This window comes from Lithobates pipiens, unplaced genomic scaffold (genome assembly GCF_037356315.1).
Source record: "Lithobates pipiens isolate NorthernLeopardFrog02 unplaced genomic scaffold, aLitPip1_a1.2 Scaffold_18, whole genome shotgun sequence".
Lineage (NCBI taxonomy): Eukaryota > Metazoa > Chordata > Amphibia > Anura > Ranidae > Lithobates > Lithobates pipiens.
In genome coordinates this window covers 502,698,047-502,718,636 of record NW_027507758.1, presented here as the reverse complement: position 1 = coordinate 502,718,636, position 20,590 = coordinate 502,698,047, and the positions used below count along the sequence as shown (strand labels likewise).

The 20,590-nt window shown below is 42.2% G+C and overlaps 1 protein-coding gene across 1 annotated transcript; it reads right to left on the bottom strand.

Annotated features, from left to right (window-relative positions):
- Nucleotides 1-8,771: 8,771 nt before the first annotated feature.
- LOC143990234 (C-C motif chemokine 20-like) lies at nt 8,772-15,001 on the bottom strand. The gene is made up of 4 exons (XM_077490328.1): nt 14,842-15,001; nt 13,472-13,577; nt 12,645-12,719; nt 8,772-9,134 (listed from the first exon to the last, which is right to left on the bottom strand). The coding sequence occupies exons 1-4, from the start codon at nt 14,999-15,001 to the stop codon at nt 9,089-9,091; spliced, it is 387 nt and encodes a 128-aa protein (XP_077346454.1). The 3' UTR covers nt 8,772-9,088.
- Nucleotides 15,002-20,590: the final 5,589 nt, after the last annotated feature.

Here is a 20,590-nt window from a genome sequence, read left to right as displayed (position 1 = left end):
CCCGACCATTCACAGTGCGCAGCCTAATGGGCACTTGGCTGTGAAACATGCACGCTGTCACAGCTGGTTGTCCATCGTAAATATGTTGGTGCTGGGGGGAGAGACACGGCTGGTGAGTGGGACAGGTGAGTGGGTGTTTCTTAAAAGTCAGCAGCTACAGTTTTTGTAGATGCTGACTTTTAATTTCTACATAGGAGCTCCTCTTTAAGTAAAAATGATGAAATAAGTTCACCACATTAATAGTATGCCCAGTATATCTACAAAATCACGATACTGAGAAAATGTCCTCATTTGAATAATTACACTTTCTGAGCAATAATGCTTATTTCACTCATCTACTGCATTTGGCTTGTGATAGATGAATCACCAACTAATTTAAATGGCAGGCTTAGCATAAAAGCACACAATCACAGTAAATGAGGAAGACTTACTGTAAAGCACAGTGCAACAAATGTCACAGACCATATTTGTATTATCTGTGTATACAATTGCATGGATCACAAGAAGGACCCTCCTTGTGCCTATCTTCCATAGGCATTCTGTAGATAAGTAAACATTATTTAAGATTTAGGTTTTCACCACTGAATGATTGATATCACCCTTATGTTGATGATGATTACGGGCATTCCAATTTTTAAACATGGTTACATAGTAGGTGAGGTTGAAAAAAGACCATCAAGTCCAACCTATGTGTGTGATTATATGTCAGTATTACATTGTATATCCCTGTATGCTGGACTCGTTCAGGTGCTTGGCTAATAGCTTTTTTAAACTATCGATGCTCCCCACTGAGACCACCGCCTGTGGAAGGGAATTCCACATCCTTCTTGCTCTTACAGTAAAGAACCTTCTATGTAGTTTAAGGTTAAACCTCTTTTCTTCTAATTTTAATGAGTGGCCACGTGTCTTGTTAAACTCCCCTCCGCAAAAAAGTTTTATCCCTATTGTGGGGTCACCAGTACGGTATTTATAAATTAAAATCATATCCCCTCTCAAGTGCCTCTTCTCCAGAGAGAATAAGTTCAGTTACTTGCAACCTTTCCTCATAACTAATATCTTCCAGACCCTTTTATTAGCTTTGTTGCCTTCCTTTGTACTTGCTCCATTTCCAGTACATCCTTCCTGAGGACTGATGTCCAGAACTGGACAACATACTCTTGGTGCGGTCAAACCAGAGTTTTGTAGAGCGGGAGAACTATAATTTTATCTCTGCAGTTGATCCCCTTTTTAATGAATGCCAATATTCGGTTTGCTTTGTTAGCAGCAGCTTGGCATTGCATGTCATTGCTAAGCCTATCATCTACTAGGACCCCCAGGTCCTTTTCCATCCTAGATTCCCCCAGAGGTTCTCCCCCCAGTGTATAGATTGCATTTATATTTTTTCCACTCAAATGCATTATTTTACATTTTTCTACATTGAACCTCATTTTTCATGTAGTTGCCCACCCCATTAATTTGTTCAGATTTTTTTGCAAGGTTTCTACATCCTGTGGAGAAGTTATTGCCCTGATTAGCTTAGTATCGTCCACAAATACAGATATTGAACTGTTTACCTCATCCTCCAGGTCGTTTATTAACAAAATAAATAGGATTGGTCCCAGCACAGAACCGTGGGGGACCCTACTACCCACCTCTGACCATTCCGAGTACTCCCCATTTATCACCACCCTCTGAACTCACCCTTGTAGCCTGTTTTCAATCCATGTGCTCACCTTATGGTCCATGCCAATGGCCATTATTTTGTACAGTAAACATTTATGGGGAACTGTATCAAATGCTAAATTCAGATATGCCACGTCTACGGGCCTTCCTTTATCTAGATGGCAACTCACCTCCTCATAGAAGGTTAATAGATTGGTTTGGCAAGAACGATTCTTCATGAATCCATGCTGATTACTGCTAATGATACCGTTCTCATTACTAAAATCTTGTATATAGTCCCTTATCATCCCCTCCAAGAGCTTGCATACTATTGATGTTAGGCTAACTGGTCTGTAATTTCCAGGGATGTATTTTGGGCCCTTTGTAAATATTGGTGCTACATTAGCTTTTCTCCAATCAGCTGGTACCATTCCAGTCTGTAGACTGTCAGTAAAAATTAGGAACAATGGTCTGGCAATTACTTGACTGAGTTCCCTAAGTACCCTCGGATGCAAGCCATCTGGTCCTGGTGATTTATTAATGTTCACGTTCCCAAGTCTAATTTTAATTCTGTCCTCTCTTAACCACGGAGGTGCTTCATGTTATGTGTCATGAGGATAAACACTTCAGTTTTGATTACTGAAGCCCCCTGATTCCCTTGTGAAGACTGAGGAGAAGAAAAAAACCAATACCCTCGCCATCTCCCCATTATTGGTAACCAGATGTTCTTCCTCATTCTTTATGGGGTCAATATGGTCTGTCCTTTTTTACTGTTTACATACTTAAAGAATTTCTTGGTTTTTTTTTGCTCTCCTCAGCTATGTGTATTTTGTGTTCTATTTTAGCCGCCCTAATTGTACCCTTACATTTCTTGTTGCATTCTTTATAAAGTTTGAATGCTGATGATGATCCCTTAATCTTGTAATTTTTGAAGGCCTTCTCCTTTGCTTTTATATGCATTTTTACACTGGCGTTAAGCCATCCGGGACTTTTGTTCGCTCTTTTAAATTTATTACCCAATGGGATGCATTGGCTAATGCCCTTATTTCATATGCTCTTAAAGCAAACCCATCTCTCCTCCATGTTCTTTGTTCCTAAGATTTTAACTAAATTCTTGCCTTCTAACAAGATTCCTAGTTTAGGGAAGTTGACTCTTTTGAAATTCAGTGTCTTTGTATTCCCCCTATGTTTCCTATTTGTGTGATTTATACTGAAGCCAATTGACCTGTGATCGCTGTTCCCTAAATTGCCCTGTATTTCCACATCCGTGATCAGGTCTGTATTGTTGGTAATCAGTAGATCCAGTAACGCTTTATTTCTAGTTTGTACGTCTACCATCTGACCCATGAAATTGACCTACAAGACATTTAGGAACTGGCAAGCCTTAGACAATTGTGTGGTTCCCTCCACCAAGTCTGGATAATTAAAATCCCCCATTATGATAACACTTCCCATCCTTGCTGCTAATCCAACTTGTGATAGGAGATCTGTCTCCCCCTCCTCCCTCAGGTTAGGGGGACTATAGCATACTCCCAGTAATATTTTCCCCTTAGCTTTATCTCTTTGTATAAACATTTGTATAATATTGGTAAAGACATGATGCAAATCAATATAAACATTTGCCATTAATGGGGGGTGGGGGCATGTGCACTGGGCCCTGACGTCCCTGCGGCCTCCCTGTAACACCTGGAGAGGAGAGGCAGCGGGGGCGGACTTTACTAAAACCGATATTTTCCTCTTGCAGCCACTGAAAGCCAGCTTCTTCTCTCCGTTGCCAAATTCAGCAGCTGTAGGAGGAAAATATAGCCAATCGGTTCTAGTATATGCTGCTCACCCCTCCTCCCCTCTTTTTCTGCTGCCCCGGTCTCCCCCATGTCCCCCATCTCCACCCTTGCAGCACTGCAGGCTTCACTCTTCTCCTGCTGGCTGATGATAACTGAAGCATAATAAACTGTCTTTACTATTCTTCAGTTTGTGAATGAACAGGAAGCCAATCAGCACTTCCCATTCATTCACTGTCTAGTGAAGCTGAGACTGCAGAGAAAGGGACTGAGGAATCTCTGTCCTTACTCCCTTTCTACTAGACCCCTGATATCTCAAAAAAGCCCCCCCCCCCCAAGGGGGTTCCTAAAAATAAATAAAAAAATAAAATTGTAAAAAAAAAATAATAATAATAATAAAAAAAAACACTTACACCGTCCTCTGCCTTACTGACGCTGCCCTACTGACACCATCCACTGCTCTACTGACACCATCCATTGTCCTACTGACTGACACTGTCCACTTATAAAGTAGGTTAAAGGGGTGTTCCAGCGGGGACATTTTTTTTTTTAAAGTTAGCAGCTAAAAAAAAAGTAGCTGCTGACTTTTAATACGGACACTTTAATAAGGGCACTTACCTTTCCAGGGCGCCTGACACGACCCGTCCCTTGGCTCTCGGGTCCCAGAGCCACCATCCTCACTAAGGTAAACAGGCAGTGGAGCCTTGCAGCTTCACTGCCCGTTTCCTACTGCACATGTGCGAGTCGCGCGGCACTTTGTTAATGGGATGCACTGTATTAGGAAACACACAGTTCCCAGAACACAACTTGCCTCATTACCCAGAAGACAACGCGAGGAGGAGAGAAGACCGAAGATCACCGCGGAGTAGGAAGAGGCAGATTAGGAAGACTGCCTAGCAACAGGGGTTTCTGGTAAGGTAACAAAAAAATGTTCAAATTAAAAAATTTTTTTTTTAAAGAATATTAATGCTGTTTTTTTTTTTAGGGTGGCCCTCCACTTTAAGTTTATATTTTTACACTTACATTTCTTATAATATATGTTTCTAATGCCGCGTACACACGATCAAACAATCCGGTGGAAAAGTCCGGCAGACTCGAGTCCCCATGTTGATGAGGACAAGGGCCTCTTCCTGACAACCCTGGCCGTTGGTTGTCGGTGTCTGTGGGCGGGGGGCTTATCGGAATCCGGGAGCCCCCTTTAATAAGAGGCCCCCCGGATACCCCCCTCACCCTATGTGAATGAGTATGGGGTACAATGTACCCCTACCCATTCACTTGTGAAAAAAATGTAAAAAAAACACAACACACAAGGGTTAAAAATAGTTCCGGGGGTCTTCTCGCCAGACTCCTGCGCTATCTTCTGCTAGCTCTTTTACTAGCGGAGGAGCTTTCTTCTTCGTCGCCGCCCTCTTCTTCTGACTTCAGGGGTCTTGTTCCCCTCTTCGGTTCTTCTTGCCGGGCCTCCGCGCCTTCTTCTAGCTCTTTTACAAGTGGTGACCCGGTCTTCTATCTGTGCTGTAGCCTTTCCTGACTGGCCGGGTTGCGTGCTCAGATAAGGGTTTGATATGGACCTAGGGGGGGACCCCCACGCCATTTTTTTGGTGTAGGGCTTCCCCTTTAAGTCCATACCAGGTGACGGGGCCAGCGACGCTTCATTCGCTGGTCCCGGCTACCTGGAGCCGCGCTCAAAATGAACGGACTTTCCTCTGTGTGTGTGGGCAAGTCCGCTCATTTCAAAAGTACGGCGAAAAGTCCCGTGTGTGGGCAGGTCCGCTCATTCGGACAGCCCGGCAGACTTTACGGCGGTTTGTCCGCCAGACTAAGTCCGCCGGATAGTCTGATCGTGTGTATGCGGCATAAATGTTCCTTTCTATTTACTTAGGCCTTGCAATTAATTACCTAAAAAAAAGTGCATGTTGTTCAGGTTGCCTACCCCTGGATTATGGGATGCCCAATTTGTCTTGAAGAACAACAAATGTAGTCCTTCTCTATGTACACCAAAAATTAGATCCTGGACAGTACTTGCTCTGGAATAGTCGCAGTCTCTGTGGATCAGCTGCAAAGTTCTTTATGAACCAGGAGCTCTCAGTCCCCTTTAGTGAAATAGCACAATGTTCCAAACTGTATGCAGGTGAATCGTGTCTCCTCAGTAGAACCTCACACAGTTCTGATGCTTAAAGATACTATCAACCCAACTGGCTGCTTCATACCCCCCAACTTTTTGAGATGGGAACGAGGGACACCTATTAGCAAAGGTATCTAGGCATAGGACACACCCCCCTAAAATGCACCCTTAAAGAAGGGTTATAAAAAAATAGATTAGTTAAACAAGTGTGTTTTTTTTACCACTAATGTTCTTTTATACTGGAGTTTGAAATTTACAAATGCAGCAACTTAGAAATTGGATGAAAGGTTTAGTACTGGGAAACACTTTTTGAAAGATAAATAGTGCATTTTATATGCAACTATATAGATCAGACCAAAATGAGGGACAAATGAGGAGGAAAGAGGGACAGAGGGACATTGCTCCAAATCAGGCACAGTCCCTTAAAATCAGGGACAGTTGGGCGCTATGCTGCTTTGACTACTAGCTCACCTGGCTGCTCTGAAGAATGCCCCAGGCCAAGGGGTTGGGATTTAGCACAACTCTGTCCCTGGAAAGTATGCTATGTCGGGCAATCTTTCCCTTTGTATGCCCCTGTGTATGCTGAGGTACTCACACTGTCCCTTGCTTGCTGCTGCACTGGACATGACTTCTGTTCAGGCCTCCTACTTTCCAGATCATCCCATGCCAGACTTGTGCCAGGATGTTTCTGCACAAGACCCAAAGGTAACAGGGATTCCTCTCCTTTCTTTCCTCAGCTCCAACCTTGAGGCAGAGCCCCCCAGACCCTGGGTCCCCTCCTAGGCCTCACAACAGCAACCCCAGCACTTCATCTTCCACCCAACTCTCCTTTCTGGCCAGGCTCCTTAATATTTAACCCAGCAACCCTGCCAAGGCCTTCTGCCTGGGGATTGGCCAGATCACCTCAAGTATGCAGATCAGGGAATTCTGGCCTCTGCCCCACCAGCTTCCAGAAGCTTCTCCAAGATTCTAAAACCCAATTACAGGCTCACACAACTAGCATGAGTCACAAACAAAATAACCTGCACTAGCCTAGCACTAGAGGGTGCTACATATATTATCTCCCTTATGAGCAAAATCAGAATATGTTTAGTGGATACTTGTTCCAGATCAGAAAGTATTAAATCCAAAGACAGCCAGACAGCTACCATTTTTAGAAGGAGAAGCTTCTCTTAGCACAGGTTTGCTTCTGCTTGCAGCTGACTCCATTCTCCCAGGATGCTCCTCTGAGGCAGTTCTTGACTGACTGTGCCTAGAAATCATCACCGTATTAGAGATCAAATTTAACTCTTTAAAGCGGGAGTCCGCCGTTTATTTTATTTTTTTAAAAGCCTGCAGCTACAAATACTGCAGCTGCTGACTTTTAAAATAATGACACTTACCCGCCCAGCGCGCCCGCGATGTCGGCACCCGAAGCCAATCTCTCGATCGTCTCTCGGGTGCTGCTGCCGCCATCTTGGGTATGGGAATCAGGAAGTGGAGCCTTGCTGCTTCATTTCCCGGTTCCCTACTGCGCATGCGCGAGTCGCGCTGCGCAATAAGGATGGTCCTGCTGTCTCTGGGATCCGTGTGTTTCCCAGCAGACAGCGGGGGACCTTCGGAAAGGGGCGTAGATTCTGCGGAAAGGGGTGTACCTTCTGCAGATATCTATGCCAGAAGTGGGTGCAGATACCTGTACTGTACAGGTATCTTCACCCCCCTCCCCCCTGAAAGGTGCCAATTGTGGCGCCGGAGGGGGGGGGGGTTCCAATGAGTGGAAGTTCCATTTTAGGGTGGACCTCTGCTTTAATAACAAATCATACCGCTTACTTGCTTTTCATAAACAATATACTTCTTCTGAAGGGCTGGATCCAGGAAATTGCTTAGGTGGGTGATGACAAGCTGGCATGGCTGCACAGTGCCAAGTCCCTGTCTATTGCTCTGCATATTTTATCTCAATTGTGCAGGGGGGTGGGGGGGCTGACCATGATGACCTACTTCATTGGTTGCTATGGTGCCTGCTACTGGCCTGCCTGTATCATAGAAACTGATCCAGGGCAGGCATTCAGAGGAGAGGGGTGGAAGTCCTGCTTCAGTACAGACTTGCTCCACATCCCCCCTCTGCCATAATGCTGCAACCACAATGAAGGTGTAAAGGGGGGGGGGGGGGTCTGGGAACTCTGTTGTAAAGGGGGACTCTAATATGATGGGGGCTGACTGTGTAATGGGAAGGGGGACTTTAATGTGAAGGGAGATAATCTAATGTAATAGAGGGTTTCTGGTGTGAAGGGGGAAACTCATGTACTGTACTGGAAGAACTCTGATGTAAAGTATTAATTTGATGTAAGGGGAAACTCGTTTGATGCACGGACTCTAATGTAAAGGGATACTCTGATGTAATGGAGGACTCTGCTGTGATGGAGGACGGGAATCTATTGTGAAGAGGTGGCCCTAATGTGAAGGGGAAACGCTTGTAAGGTGGTGGCACTAATGTGAAGGGGGACTCTAATGTGACAGAGATTTGTTTGATTGGCAGTGGCCAGCGAAACTCTAAACTGAATTGACAAAATCCTCACTTTTTATGGCTTTATTTGTGACAGATGAAAGGGTGGAATGGATGTTCCTCCATCTCCTCTGTGCTTGGCTGACCTGACTGCTTACAGCGATCCCAGGCTCCCCAGTGGAAAAGGGAGAGTCTTGGAATGGCAGCATATGGCAGCATGAGGGGAATCCTTTCCAAACACTGTAAAAGTGATCTAGCTGGTTGTATAGCTGCTCGGATCACTTTTGCTGGAAAGCTGGTTGGCGTCTGTTAAAAAAAATGATACAGGCATACCCCATTTTTAAGTACACAATGGGGTTTATTTACTAAAGCTAGAACGTACAAAATCAGGCTCAATTCTGCATAGAAACCAATGAGCTTCTAACCTCAGCCTGTTCAATTTAAGCTTTTGTAATAAAACCTGGAAGCTCATTGGTTTCTATGTAGAAGTGAGCCTGATTGTGCACGTTCTAGCATTAGTAAATAAACCCCATTGTGTACTAAAAAGTGGGGTATGCCTGTACCAAGGTCAAGCCGTAATCACTTTCTTCAAGGCATTATATATACAGCCTCTGGGCTGGAAGTGGTTAATTTGTAAATTTTACTGATAGGTCCTCCTTAGAAAAAGAAGAGAAGCGATTTGTGAATATGAATAAAATAGTAAATACAAAGTATAGAACTTGGTTTTCTATATGTTTAGCCTTTATTATTACATTTGCAGAATTTAGCAAATAAACATTGTGCTTTAAAAAAAAAAAAAAAACTAAAGTGAAGCAAAACAAAAAACAAAACAAAAAAACAAAAACAAACAAACTAAACAGGGATAAAACATAAATGCTGTTGCAAACAATGATACAATAAAAATCAATGTATATGTATTTGTATTAAATGAAAATAATAAAAAAAGAGATTAAAAACAAACAATGATACAATTTAGGCACAATACAAACAAAAATGGAGAATTCTGTAGCTTATTGTAGACAAAAAAAAAAAAGTTTCAATTTCTTAAACATTGTTACATTACTGTTGATTTTTGATGGGTGCTTGTGTTATTGTCTTTTTCCGCCTACAACAAAGAAATATATATATTATTAGTTCAACAGCCAGACATATAGGTAACATGTTCTATTTAGTTTACTAAATACGAACAGTTTATTAAATGAAATGCAAAAGAACGTCAAGACTAGACTTCAAAAACTGTTCTGCGCTAAAAAATTGCAGACAAAAGGTAATTGGCTGAACTGGAAAAGAAGAATCATTTCCACAAAGGTGTGTTTCATCATATTGGTAAAAAATGTAAACCGGTATTAAAATTCTTCAAGATGTAATTTTTTCAGAATCTATTAAAAGCTCGGACAGGAGGTACTATAATGGAATATATACACTCACCAGCCACTTTATTAGGTACACCCGTTCAATTGCTTGGTAACACAAATGGCTAATCAGCCAATCACATGGCAGCAACCCAATGCATTTAGGCATCTAGAGGTGGTGAAGACGACTTGCTGAAGTTTAAACTAAGCATTAAAATGGGGAAGAAAGGGGATTTAAGTGACTTTGAACGTGGAACGGTTGTTGGTCCCAGATGGGCTGGTTTGAGGATTTCAAAAACTGCTGATCTACTGGGATTTTTACGCACAACTATCTCTAGGGTTTACAGAGAATGGTCCGAAAAAGAGATATCCAGTGAGTGGCAGTTGTGTAGATGAAAATGCCTGGTTGATGTCAAAGGTCAGAGGAGAATGGGCAGACTGGTTTGAGATGATAGGCAAGAGTAACTCAAATAACCACTCTATGAATGCACAACACATCAAACCTTGAAGCAGATGGGCTACAGCAGCAGAAGACCACACCGGGTGCCACTCCTGTCAGCTAAGAACAGGAAACTTTTGGAATGAGGTGGAATGGAAGATTTGCATCATGAATGTGCAGCCGACAAATCTGCAGCAACTGCTTGATGCTATCATGTCACTATCGACCAAAATTTCTGAGGAATGCTTCCAACACCTTGTTGAATTTATGCCATGGAGAATTAAGGCAGTTCTGAAGGCAAAAGGCAAAAGGGGGCCCAATCCGGTACTAGCCAGGTGTACCCAATAAAGTGGCTGGTGAGTGTATTATATATACACACATACAGTATCTCACACAAGTCTAAAAAAAGGGTCTACAAACTTTCTAAACAAAGGGCCAGTTTACTGTCCTACAGATTTTTTTAGGGGAAGGCATTCTAGAACCAGTGAGAGTATTACATGTCCTTGCATCCAGTGGGATTAAGCAATGTCCTGTGTTTGGTGTCAGTGGGAGAAATTGTTCCTCATTGTTGATGTCAGTGGGAGGAATTTTGCCCCACTGTTAGTGTCAGTGGGAGGAATTTTGCTCCACTGTTGGTGTCAGTGGGAGGAATTTTGCCCCACTGTTGGTGTCAGTGGGAGGAATTATGCACCATCGTTGGTATCAATGAAAGGAATTGTGCCCCATTGTTGGTACCAATGGAAGGAATAGTGTCTCATCATTGGTGTCAGTGGGAGGAATAGTGCCCTTTTGATGGTGTCAGGGGGATAAATTGTGCCCCATTGTTGGTGTCAGCAACAGGAATTATGCTCCATTGTTGGTGTCAGTGGATGGAATAGTGCCCCAAGAACCAGATACCGGCAAGCAAAGGGCCACAGTTTGAACACTGCTGGTCGAATGTAATCCACTTATTATTAGTTTGATGGAGTCTTCTTTTTTCTGTATATGTAGTTTTACTTTTATAAAGTCTTCAGTAAAAGCTAAAGTCAAGTCATTTTTTCCCCCTATAGAAATCCTTATCCCTAATGTCTTGTCTTTAAATTATTGATCTGCAGGCAGCATTACTGATATTTTGGACACTGAGCCTTGATCTGAAGCAAGTAGAAGTAGTAGTGGCGAATAATCTTCAGCTCATGAGCATCTAAATTGGGGAACCTCTACTACTCTGCCAAACCTTTGAAAGAGCATATTATTATCCATGCACAACTGAGGTACACACTTAAGGCCGGGGGGGGGGGGGGGGGGGGGGGGTAACGCAAGCAGATTTGCTGTAAAGTTTGGAAAATAATTCAGGGAAAACTGGTTCTTATAATGCAAGCGTGTTTGACCTACACATATTACACCAGTGAGTGAGAACTTTGAGGGGAGAGGAGGAGCACATTTGCAAGTCTAGATATTGTCAATATAATCAGGAGAAGTGAAGATAGATTCAAATGTGGATGTTGTGGACAATGGCGTAACTAGAACCTTCAGGCCCCCGATGCAAGAAATCATGAAGGGCCCCCCTGAACCCCAGCCAGGGCCCTTCCCTCCGAGTCCGGCGGTGGAATCACTGGTATCAGTAGTTTTTTTTTAGGTGCCCCATTGGGGGACTGTCCCTAGGCAGGATGGGGTCCCCGTCCCCAGAAGAGATGAGGTCCTTTTCTCCAGGGCAGATAAAGTTACTGTCCCCAAGTGAGAAGGGGTCCCTGTCCCCAGGGGAGGTGGGTGTCCCTGTCCCCACGTGAGAAGGGGTCCCTGTCCCCAGGGGGAGATGGAGGGGGTATGTAATGGTGTGTGGGGGATGGGGTCCTCTCACTCACCATGACCAAGCTGTAGGCCGCACACTCATCCATGTTGGCCTCGGCTCCATCCAGTGTGCTGGATGGGCGATCAGCATATCTCCCAGAAAGACCTTTCATCATCTGTGTATGACAAGGGAGGAGGGGGGCTGGCAGACAAGCCTGCAGTTTTCTCTGGGGAGCCGGCTCTCATAGGGCTGCACTGCATCTGTGTGCTTAAAGTTTGTTTACCCGGGGAGAAATATGCAGTGCAGTGTGGGCCGGACTCAGGGGGGGACGGGACTCTGGCTGGGGAGAACAGACATCGGACTGAGCGGCAATGCATGGAGCAGGAGAGGGGTACTCTGAGGAGCCGGCCGAGGACACAGGTCATGCGGGGAATGCACAACTAAAGAGCAGCCAGTGCGATAGTCGAGCATGGAGCTCTGCTAGTCACCCTCCACCTCCAGCCACCCGTGTGCATGGTGCACTGGTACCCCTAGCTGCCTATGCTGCTGCTGGCCATATGTAGAGGGGGCTGCATGGGGCCCCCTGCATCACAGGGCCCAGTTGCGGTCGCGACTGCTGCACCCCCTATAGTTACGCCCCTGGTTGTGGACGCTTGGTTGAGCACTTTATAAATGATTGCAGAAGGCACAATATAACAGCGGACAATTTATTTTTGCACATGCATTGTTTACACATGCATTTGTGGTATAGCACTTTATACAGTATGTCACTATTTTATATTTTTGGAGCACTTTAAAATAATGTTTGCACAAAAGTTGTTTTAATTATGCAAATGGCACGTTAAGAGATTTTTAAGAGGTTTGATATTTGTCACGGTATTTTAATTTTCTCAAGCGATGTTCATATATTTTGGAATAATTGTATTTGAAGATGGCCTAATGTCTAATTGCCCAATGTCCATGGCATTGGCCTGTCAATGGGAAGCTTGCTGTGCTTAATGAGTAGTATCATTAATATATGGTTGCTCAGAAATATTTGTTATAACATTTACTTACTTAAGAGCTGCCACAAGTCTGTTGACCCATGGTTCTCTAGGATTTGCACACACTCTGAATCTCATTGTGATTAATCTGAAAAAAAAAATGATATATACTGTATGTTAATTTAATGTATAAACTTAACAGAAGACTTCATTAAGCTATGCTTCAGTTAACCTAGAATGATATTATAACAAGAGCCCATTTTGGGAAACCAGCAACCCATTTAATGAAAAACTTTTCTTTTCACATTGTCTGAGAACCGCTAAATTACGCACACTTTGTAGTCTGGAGGTCAGCATTATAAACCTTTGTTAAAAAAAAAAACACCTTTGTAAAACATTTTACTCTGCTTATTTGGACCAGTGCACAAAGCAAGGTCCATAAAGACATGGATGAGCGAGTTTGGGGTGGAGGAACTTGACTGTCCTGCACAGAGTCTTGACCGCAACTCGATAGAACACCTTTGTGATCAGTTAGAGCGGAGCCTGCAAGTCAAGCCTTTTCGTCCACATCAGTGCCTGACTTTACAAATGTGCTTCTGGAAAAATGGTCAAACATTCCCATAGACACACTCCTAAACCTTGTAGTGAGCATTCCCAGAAGAGTTGAGACTGTTATAGATGTAAAGGGTGGGCCAACGCAATATTGAACCCTACGGACTAAGACTGGTATGCCATTAAAGTTCATGTGCGTTTAAAGGCAGGTGCCCCAATACTTTCAGTAATAGAATATGTGTGTGTGTGTGTGTGTGTGTGTGTATATATATATATATATATATATATAAAATATTGCAGAACATAATAAATGAACAGTTTACATGATAAATAAACATATGCACTTACATGACAGCATCAATGTCGCACACCTCATGTGAGTTCTGGATCATGTATCCTTTAACAACTTTCCTTGACAGGGGCTTCTTGGTGTAGGCATAGCAGCAGTCAACCACTAGAGATAAGAGAAAGATAGATAGAAACCCATGATTTCTTTTGGTGATTGTTGTGTACTAGTACTTAGAAATTTCCAAACTTTATGTTGGGAAAATCCTGAAATCCCACACAGCTGTTCTAACTAAAATCAGATGAGTTCTATTATAATTTGATAATGAACAGGTAAATATTTCACTTGCCAAGTTTTATTGATTGCAGTGTTACACATTAAGTGATTCACTTTAACTTTATAATGCATCCATCCTAAATTTTCTTGAAGTGGACTAATTGCACCCAGATAAACTCTCCTTAACTGTAATCATACCTGTTATTGATTGTGAGAAAAGCAACAGACTAAGAATATGTTGAACAGTGAGAATATGCCCTTTGTTGAAGCTTAGACCCATCTGTGCCAGTAATGTGAACAGTACCTTGGAAACAGCCAAAAGGGAGTTGATTTACTAAGTCAAATAGACTATTTAGTTTGTAAGGGAATTTTTTCCTCGCTTCATGATTGTGGCGATAATTCCGTTTGCTAAGAATACCTATTCTCATGCAAGATAAAAATGTTATCTTCGCATGCATAGGATTGGATGATGGAAGTCAGGAGAACTTAACCTTAGTCACTAAATTAAGGGAACTTTAATTATGCAAAGTTAAAATTCCTTTGGAAAGTAGACAGACTATTTGACTTTAGTAAACCAACCCCATGTTTTTTGCATGACAGGACTTGGGTGAATAATTTTGATATTTTTGGCTAATCCCAGCTGACTAAGAGCCGGTTCACACAGGGGCAGCACGACTTGCAGCACCACTGCCTCAGGCAACCTGCACACGACTTCAGCGGCGACTTGCAAAATGACTTCTGTATAGAAGTCAATGCAAGTCGCCTGAAGTTGCCCCAAAAGTAGTACAGGAACCTTTTTCTAAGTCGGAGCAACTTGAGTCGCTCCTATTAGATTGGTTCCATAATACAGAATGGGGTGCGACTTGTCAGGTGGCTAAGTCGCCTGACAAGTCGCCCCTGTGTGAACCGGCTCTAACACCTTGGCACCAGCACCAGAATGGTTCATAGTTGCAAATGCTACTAAGACCAATATTTTTTTTTCGCCTCTTTACCTATCTTACTAAGATTAATTATTGTAGCAAAGAAAATTTCATGGTCAACTTCTCTAAATTTGCATTGCAGCTTTAGTCATCAATCCTGATTACAGACCAGTCATTTATTCAGTCTAACAATGTAACAAAACATGTTTAAGTGCAATCTGTGAATAAAATCTCACCTGCAGCGTGGGTCAGGGACTGGAGTCCTAGCAACACGATACACAATACACACAAAAAAGAGCTGGCTCGAGACATAATGCAGACAAATTTCCTCTTTGGTTTGTGTAAACAGTTATTAGTAGTTATATACTTCTTAGATTGTACAGAGACTCCTCCCATCCTTCAATATAGACTTCCTCCATTGCTTTCCACATTGTGGCCACAGCCACAGCAAATAGAAAATAGATTAATAGCATTTTATGAACAATAGCTTGTAAAGTACTACTTTCCAAGCATCCAGTTCTGTGGTAATATGTTGGAGCAAAACAAATAAATGCTGTGTATTGCCTTTAGTGACATGATGGAAAAAGTAATAGGTGTGTGCTAGCTTTTGAAACCTTAGTCTAGTTCTAATAATAACATGGAATACCTTGATTGGTGCAGGTAATGCTAAAACCTGTTAAACTCTTTGAATTAAGACTTATTAAACCCAAAACTTAAATTTTAATAGATGCTAGAGAATTAAATAAATAGGCAACTTTTTCATGTTATAAACTCAAGTAGTGAGGCTTTTGGCACTACCAATACCACCTGCCTACATGCAAATCTGCATCGTTGGAGTACTCTGTATCCAGAAATGGCACAGGTGATAGACACAAATGGCATGTGTGGCACCCTCTTTGGTTTGGGAAAGGCTGTGAGGTCGATTTAGTTTGGCTCCACTGTAATCGGTGGAGCAGGGGTTGATTAGTTAGGGCTGCTCAGGTTTTGACCGGCTGCTGCTCTGCCTCTGCTACATCCTCCTGTATTCTAGAAATCTTTGGAACATAGTGGCATATTTATGGAGCTTCCACAGATCTTTTGGGGGGGGGGGTGTGCCCAGAAGCTGGGAGAAGAGCCCATAAATATTCTGTGCCTGAGTGGCAAGGGGAGATTGCATGCTGGTGTAAAGCAGCGGTCCAGGGTCTATCCTAGAGGAGACCCCTGTTGAGGGGCCTTGCTTTCCAGGGCAGAAACTAACCCAAAGACACTGGGCTTCAGCTTGGCTTAGCTGGAGGGCCCATTTACAGAGCATTTCAGGAAACCAAGGGGTCAGGAGAGAGCTTAAAGAAGGAGAGCCAGGAAGGAACCTGTTGGAGAGAGCCCAAGTTGTCCAGAGGCTGAGTGAGCCTTCATCTTTCATCTCCCTCACGGGGGAAAGAGCTTGGTGAATATCACCAAGAGGCAACCGATGATCCTGTGGCTGAGTGAGTACAAGACCCCAGTGCTGCAAGAGTGACTGTATTGTGCTTTAGAACAGGCTGCATAGAGATTCTATGGCACAGTTGCTGCAGGAAGTACACCCTGTGCCAGTGCAGTCAAGCAGGGGTGCAATACTGTCGGGTGTTGTAAAGATGCAGCTAAAGGTGTACAAGACTTTTGTCAAGAACCAGACAAGCGCAGCCAGGAAATTAGCAGTCCTCAATTTGTTCAAGTTCAAGATCTACAGTTCTGGGGTATACCATGCTCCTTATCCCCATCCAAGTTTATTATTCCCAATAAAAACCACAAAAAAGAAACCCCTGGACTGATTCCTGAATCAGAGAAGGACTGTTGGAATGCTGTGTGAGCTAAGAGGAGGAAAGATGCCAAAACTACCAGTGGCTCTCTAGGGGGTATGCTACACATGTTTAGATGAGTAAAACTTTATTTAAAAGAGAAGAAAAAACACCCCTGAGAGGGGGTGGTAGGAAGCAGCAGGAGAAGGGTTCATTTTTGTCCTAAGGTGAGCTTTAAGCATTTCTCATAATTTATACTCTTTTGTTAATTTGTTCCCCCATGTGCACATATTTCCTGGGAAGGAAGAAGTGATGTGCCATCTTGAAAACATATCCTAGCTACACTTTTTAATAACATAAATCTGACCTTCTCTGTGCCTGCATAACTTCCCGCACATGCACAGTTGTGTACTACTCTTGGCAACCTGTTATCACTGGAGCTGCTTCTACTACTGGGGAAGGTTCTTTGCCATCAGCCCAACAATGAAAGCTCTTTATTTTATATTTTAGAGATGCCAAGAATGAGATTAGTAGTGCAAAGGCACAGTAGAGACTCTTTTATTTACCAATGCTGGCTGATGAGCTACCTTTTACTTTATACAGAATGGAGTTCTGCTTTAGGCTAAAGCTGAGCAAACATTTAGGATATTTTAGTTTCCTAGGATAAAGTTCCTTTTTAAGTGGGAGAGTTTGCATGCTATAGATATATGACCAATCCCAGTGGTATAATAAGACAAATATGGCTGGTAAAAGCTGTGAGCCAATCACATACACAGGAAATTACATTTTTGGGGTTCATCTGTACTAAAAAGGCATACAGAATAGTATTTGTTGTCAGTTCATTGAATTATTTCCATCCATCCCAATCCCTTCAGATGGCCCCATGCACAATTTCAGGCAGAGTGTTTGAAATGAAATGACTTCTACTGTGTTCTTTTTTCATAGCACTCATAGTTTTGTCTATATACTTTGTCATGGGTTTTCTCTGTATTAAAGCATGACCCTAGCCAAAAACCTTTTTGTCTCATTTTGACAAGATATTTGTTTAAAAACATAGACTTTAAAAAATGACTAAAGTCATTAGAGTTTCACTTCAAAGTACAATTATTATATTTTTTATAATACAACAGTTAGAGTTGATACATCTCTTGCTGTAGCAACAGAGCTTCAATGTGGGGAGGACTAGGGTACAGGAAATGGCAGAAAGATCTGATCAGTAAAATCCCCACAATATATAAGGATCAATCAGTTTACTCAGCCCAGTAGACCCTTCTTGTAAAAAGAAAAAAAAAAAAAACACTTTTTGGACTGAGCCTTTAAACTTGTTAACAGGAAGACTACAAAGTAGGCTATAATTTTCTGAATCATTGTTAGAGCCAACATTAACCTTAAAGTGTATGTCTAGTCAAAACTTTTCTGTACAGTTGGCAAGGGTTAGCAACCCTGTCAGGGTTGTAATGCTATTTTGCAGCTCTGTTTTAATAATTTGTCCCTCCCCTTCTGTCCTACACTCAAAAAACAATAATAAATTAGACTTTTAGGTGCCAAAATTTAGAACACAAATATATATATTACACAAAATCACTTTTATTATACGGTTGAATTTACAACTCAGACATTGTTAAAACCATGTTCATAAGTGATTCCTGTGCATAAGTGATCATCATTGGTGGTTTCAACATGTTTCAGTCCTGCGCTTCATCAGGAAACCAACTTAAGAATGAATGCAGATTGTATAAAAAATGTATTTACACATATTAGATATAATAATAATAACCTATATTATCACCAACAGTATATGTGTGCCACAATTCAAGGAGAGTGAACTCACCCACCACAAACGCCCACACACAAGCAGAGAGCCCAAGGGTCCAGCCCAAGGTGGTTCATCCATGTGGGAGGTTGGAGTGTTTTTTTGAGTTTCTGATTCGGCCTTGCCTCATACACTTTGAAACTAAATCACTTTTCTGTCACAAAGACAATGGATTTACTGAACTGGAAGTGTTAGACAATCTCCAACAGGGACACAGTCAGTTATTAAATTTGATGATGGGTCCCACTCTACTGGAAAAAAAAGCATTTTTTATTTGCTATTGAAAGTTTTCCATCTCCTACTGTCTGGTGAAACCGTTATTACCTGGACAGTAAGCAGAAATCTCTCTAACCAAGCTCAAGATAGCAATAAAAACGTACAATGTTTTTAATGCTTCTAGACTCTATCCAAATCGAAGCACAACAAATTATCTGGGAAAATACCTCACTCAAATATTATATTTAAACAGTGTATGCAGTGGTGTACCTGGGAGAGGAAGTCCTGGAGGATGCACACTGCCACATTACCCACAACTCTGCAATTCTACACCTGGCAGCCCTGCTAGACCTCAGATACAGAGGTGGCACATAGTCAAAAAAAAGCTCTCCTAAGCTCCTCTGATAAGTCACAAGACATAGCTTAATGGAAGCATAGGAGGACTTTCCTCAATCTGTCAGGTGCCTCTGTACCTGAGGTCTGGTGCGTGTTTTTATAGAAGGAGGGGGTTAACATGTGAAATGGGGGTTGATGGAGGATGGGGTTTGCCAGGAGGGTTTTCTTCGCTGATGGTGTTTTATGTCTAGGGGACAGGTTTTTCCGAGGGAGGGAATAGGGGAGTTTTGCTGGGGAAGGGGGACTTTTACTAGTAGGGGCTTTTGCGGAGGGGCAGGAGAATTTGCTGGAGGAGAGTTTACTGATCAGAGCTCTTCAGGGGGCAGGAAGTTTATTGAGAGCGGCGTTAAGTTTTTTGCTATCCCTGAAGAAGCTCACACACCAAGACCGCACCAATATTGGTGAGTCAGCAAATCGAAGGGAAGCTGCACCTGCTTATACACTGAGCGGTGCAGCTTATATACTCTAGTGAGTTGATGGCATCTACATTTTTAAATAAGTTTGTTGCCCCATATATTTTCATAATTTCCCATTTGCTGCATGCAAATTGTCATGTTTGGTCATTTGTTAATTATCATATTTTCAAAATTGGCTGTTTTCTGCCTGTGTATTTGAATGATTGTTGCTTGATTGTTTATGTATTGTATACAATTGTCCTTTTGGGGCCCTTGTATTGTCAGGATAGCTTTTTTTGTTGGTGTATTTGAAGTCGCAGCTGTTTAGAGGATCTTATATGTGCTTCTATATGCTATAACTTAATTCCTTGTAGGCCTGTAACTATCAAAGCAGCTTTAGTTGTGTTTATGTGCAGTGCACTACATGCACCACTATTAAGTCCTTGAATTTTTTTTTAGCATGTTGTTATTACCCAAATGTTTTATTTTATTCAGCACAGAGATAATGCCTCCTTTTTTGGCCCTGTCCACTATGTGTAAAACATTCAGATAAAGAAAATGTTCCCTGTTTTATTTTTACTATTTGTGATTTCATTATCGCTGCTGAAAATAATTTTGATGTATAGAGGAATAAGCGAGCAAGGGAGGGTTTTTAATAGATAATACGCCCCAGGTGTCAACTATGTAAATAAACCACAGAGTGCATGTCCTATGTGCGTGGCAGTAACTTGTCATGCAACCTGTCACAATAATTAGAACTGCAGAGTCACGTGAAACCTTGCAGAAAGTTCCTTGTAATCATTCTTCTGATGTGGTCACGTCTTAGCTTTATGTGGTCTCTGGGTCACTGTACACTGCCCACAGAGCAAAACATATTCTATCACTTTATTTAATGGTATGTTTAGTATGTCGCTCCTCCACAGTATACAGTGCCTTGAAAAAGTATTCATACCCCTTAACATTTTCCACATTTTGTCATGTTACAACCAAAAATGTAAATGTATTTTATTGGGATTTTATATGATAGACCAACACAAAGTGGCACATAATTGTGAAGTGGAAGGAAAATAATAAAATCTCGTGGAACCAATTGCCTTCAGAAGTCACCTAATTAGTAAATAGAATCCACCTGTATTTAATTTAATCCCTGTATTAATACAGGTCTTCTGTGAAGCCCTCAAAGGTTTGTTAGAGAACCTTAGTGAACAAACAGCATCATGAAGACCAAGGAACACACCAGACAGGTTAGGGATAACGTTGTGGAGAAGTTTAAAGCAGGGTTAGGTTATAAAAAATATCCCAAGTTTTGAACATCTCATGGAGCATTGTTCAATCCATCACCTGAAAATGGAAAGAATATGGCACAACTGCAAACCTACCAAGACATAGCCGTCCACCTAAACTGACAGGC

Coding starts and splice junctions, on each gene's coding strand:
- LOC143990234 (XM_077490328.1), bottom strand. CDS start 15,001: ATGGGAGGAGTCTCTGTACAATCTAAGAAGTATATAACTACTAATAAC. Junction 13,578..14,841: donor GTCCCTGACCCACGCTGCAG/GTGAGATTTTAT, acceptor TCTTATCTCTAG/TGGTTGACTGCTGCTATGCC. Junction 12,720..13,471: donor TGCGACATTGATGCTGTCAT/GTAAGTGCATAT, acceptor TTTTTTTTTCAG/ATTAATCACAATGAGATTCA.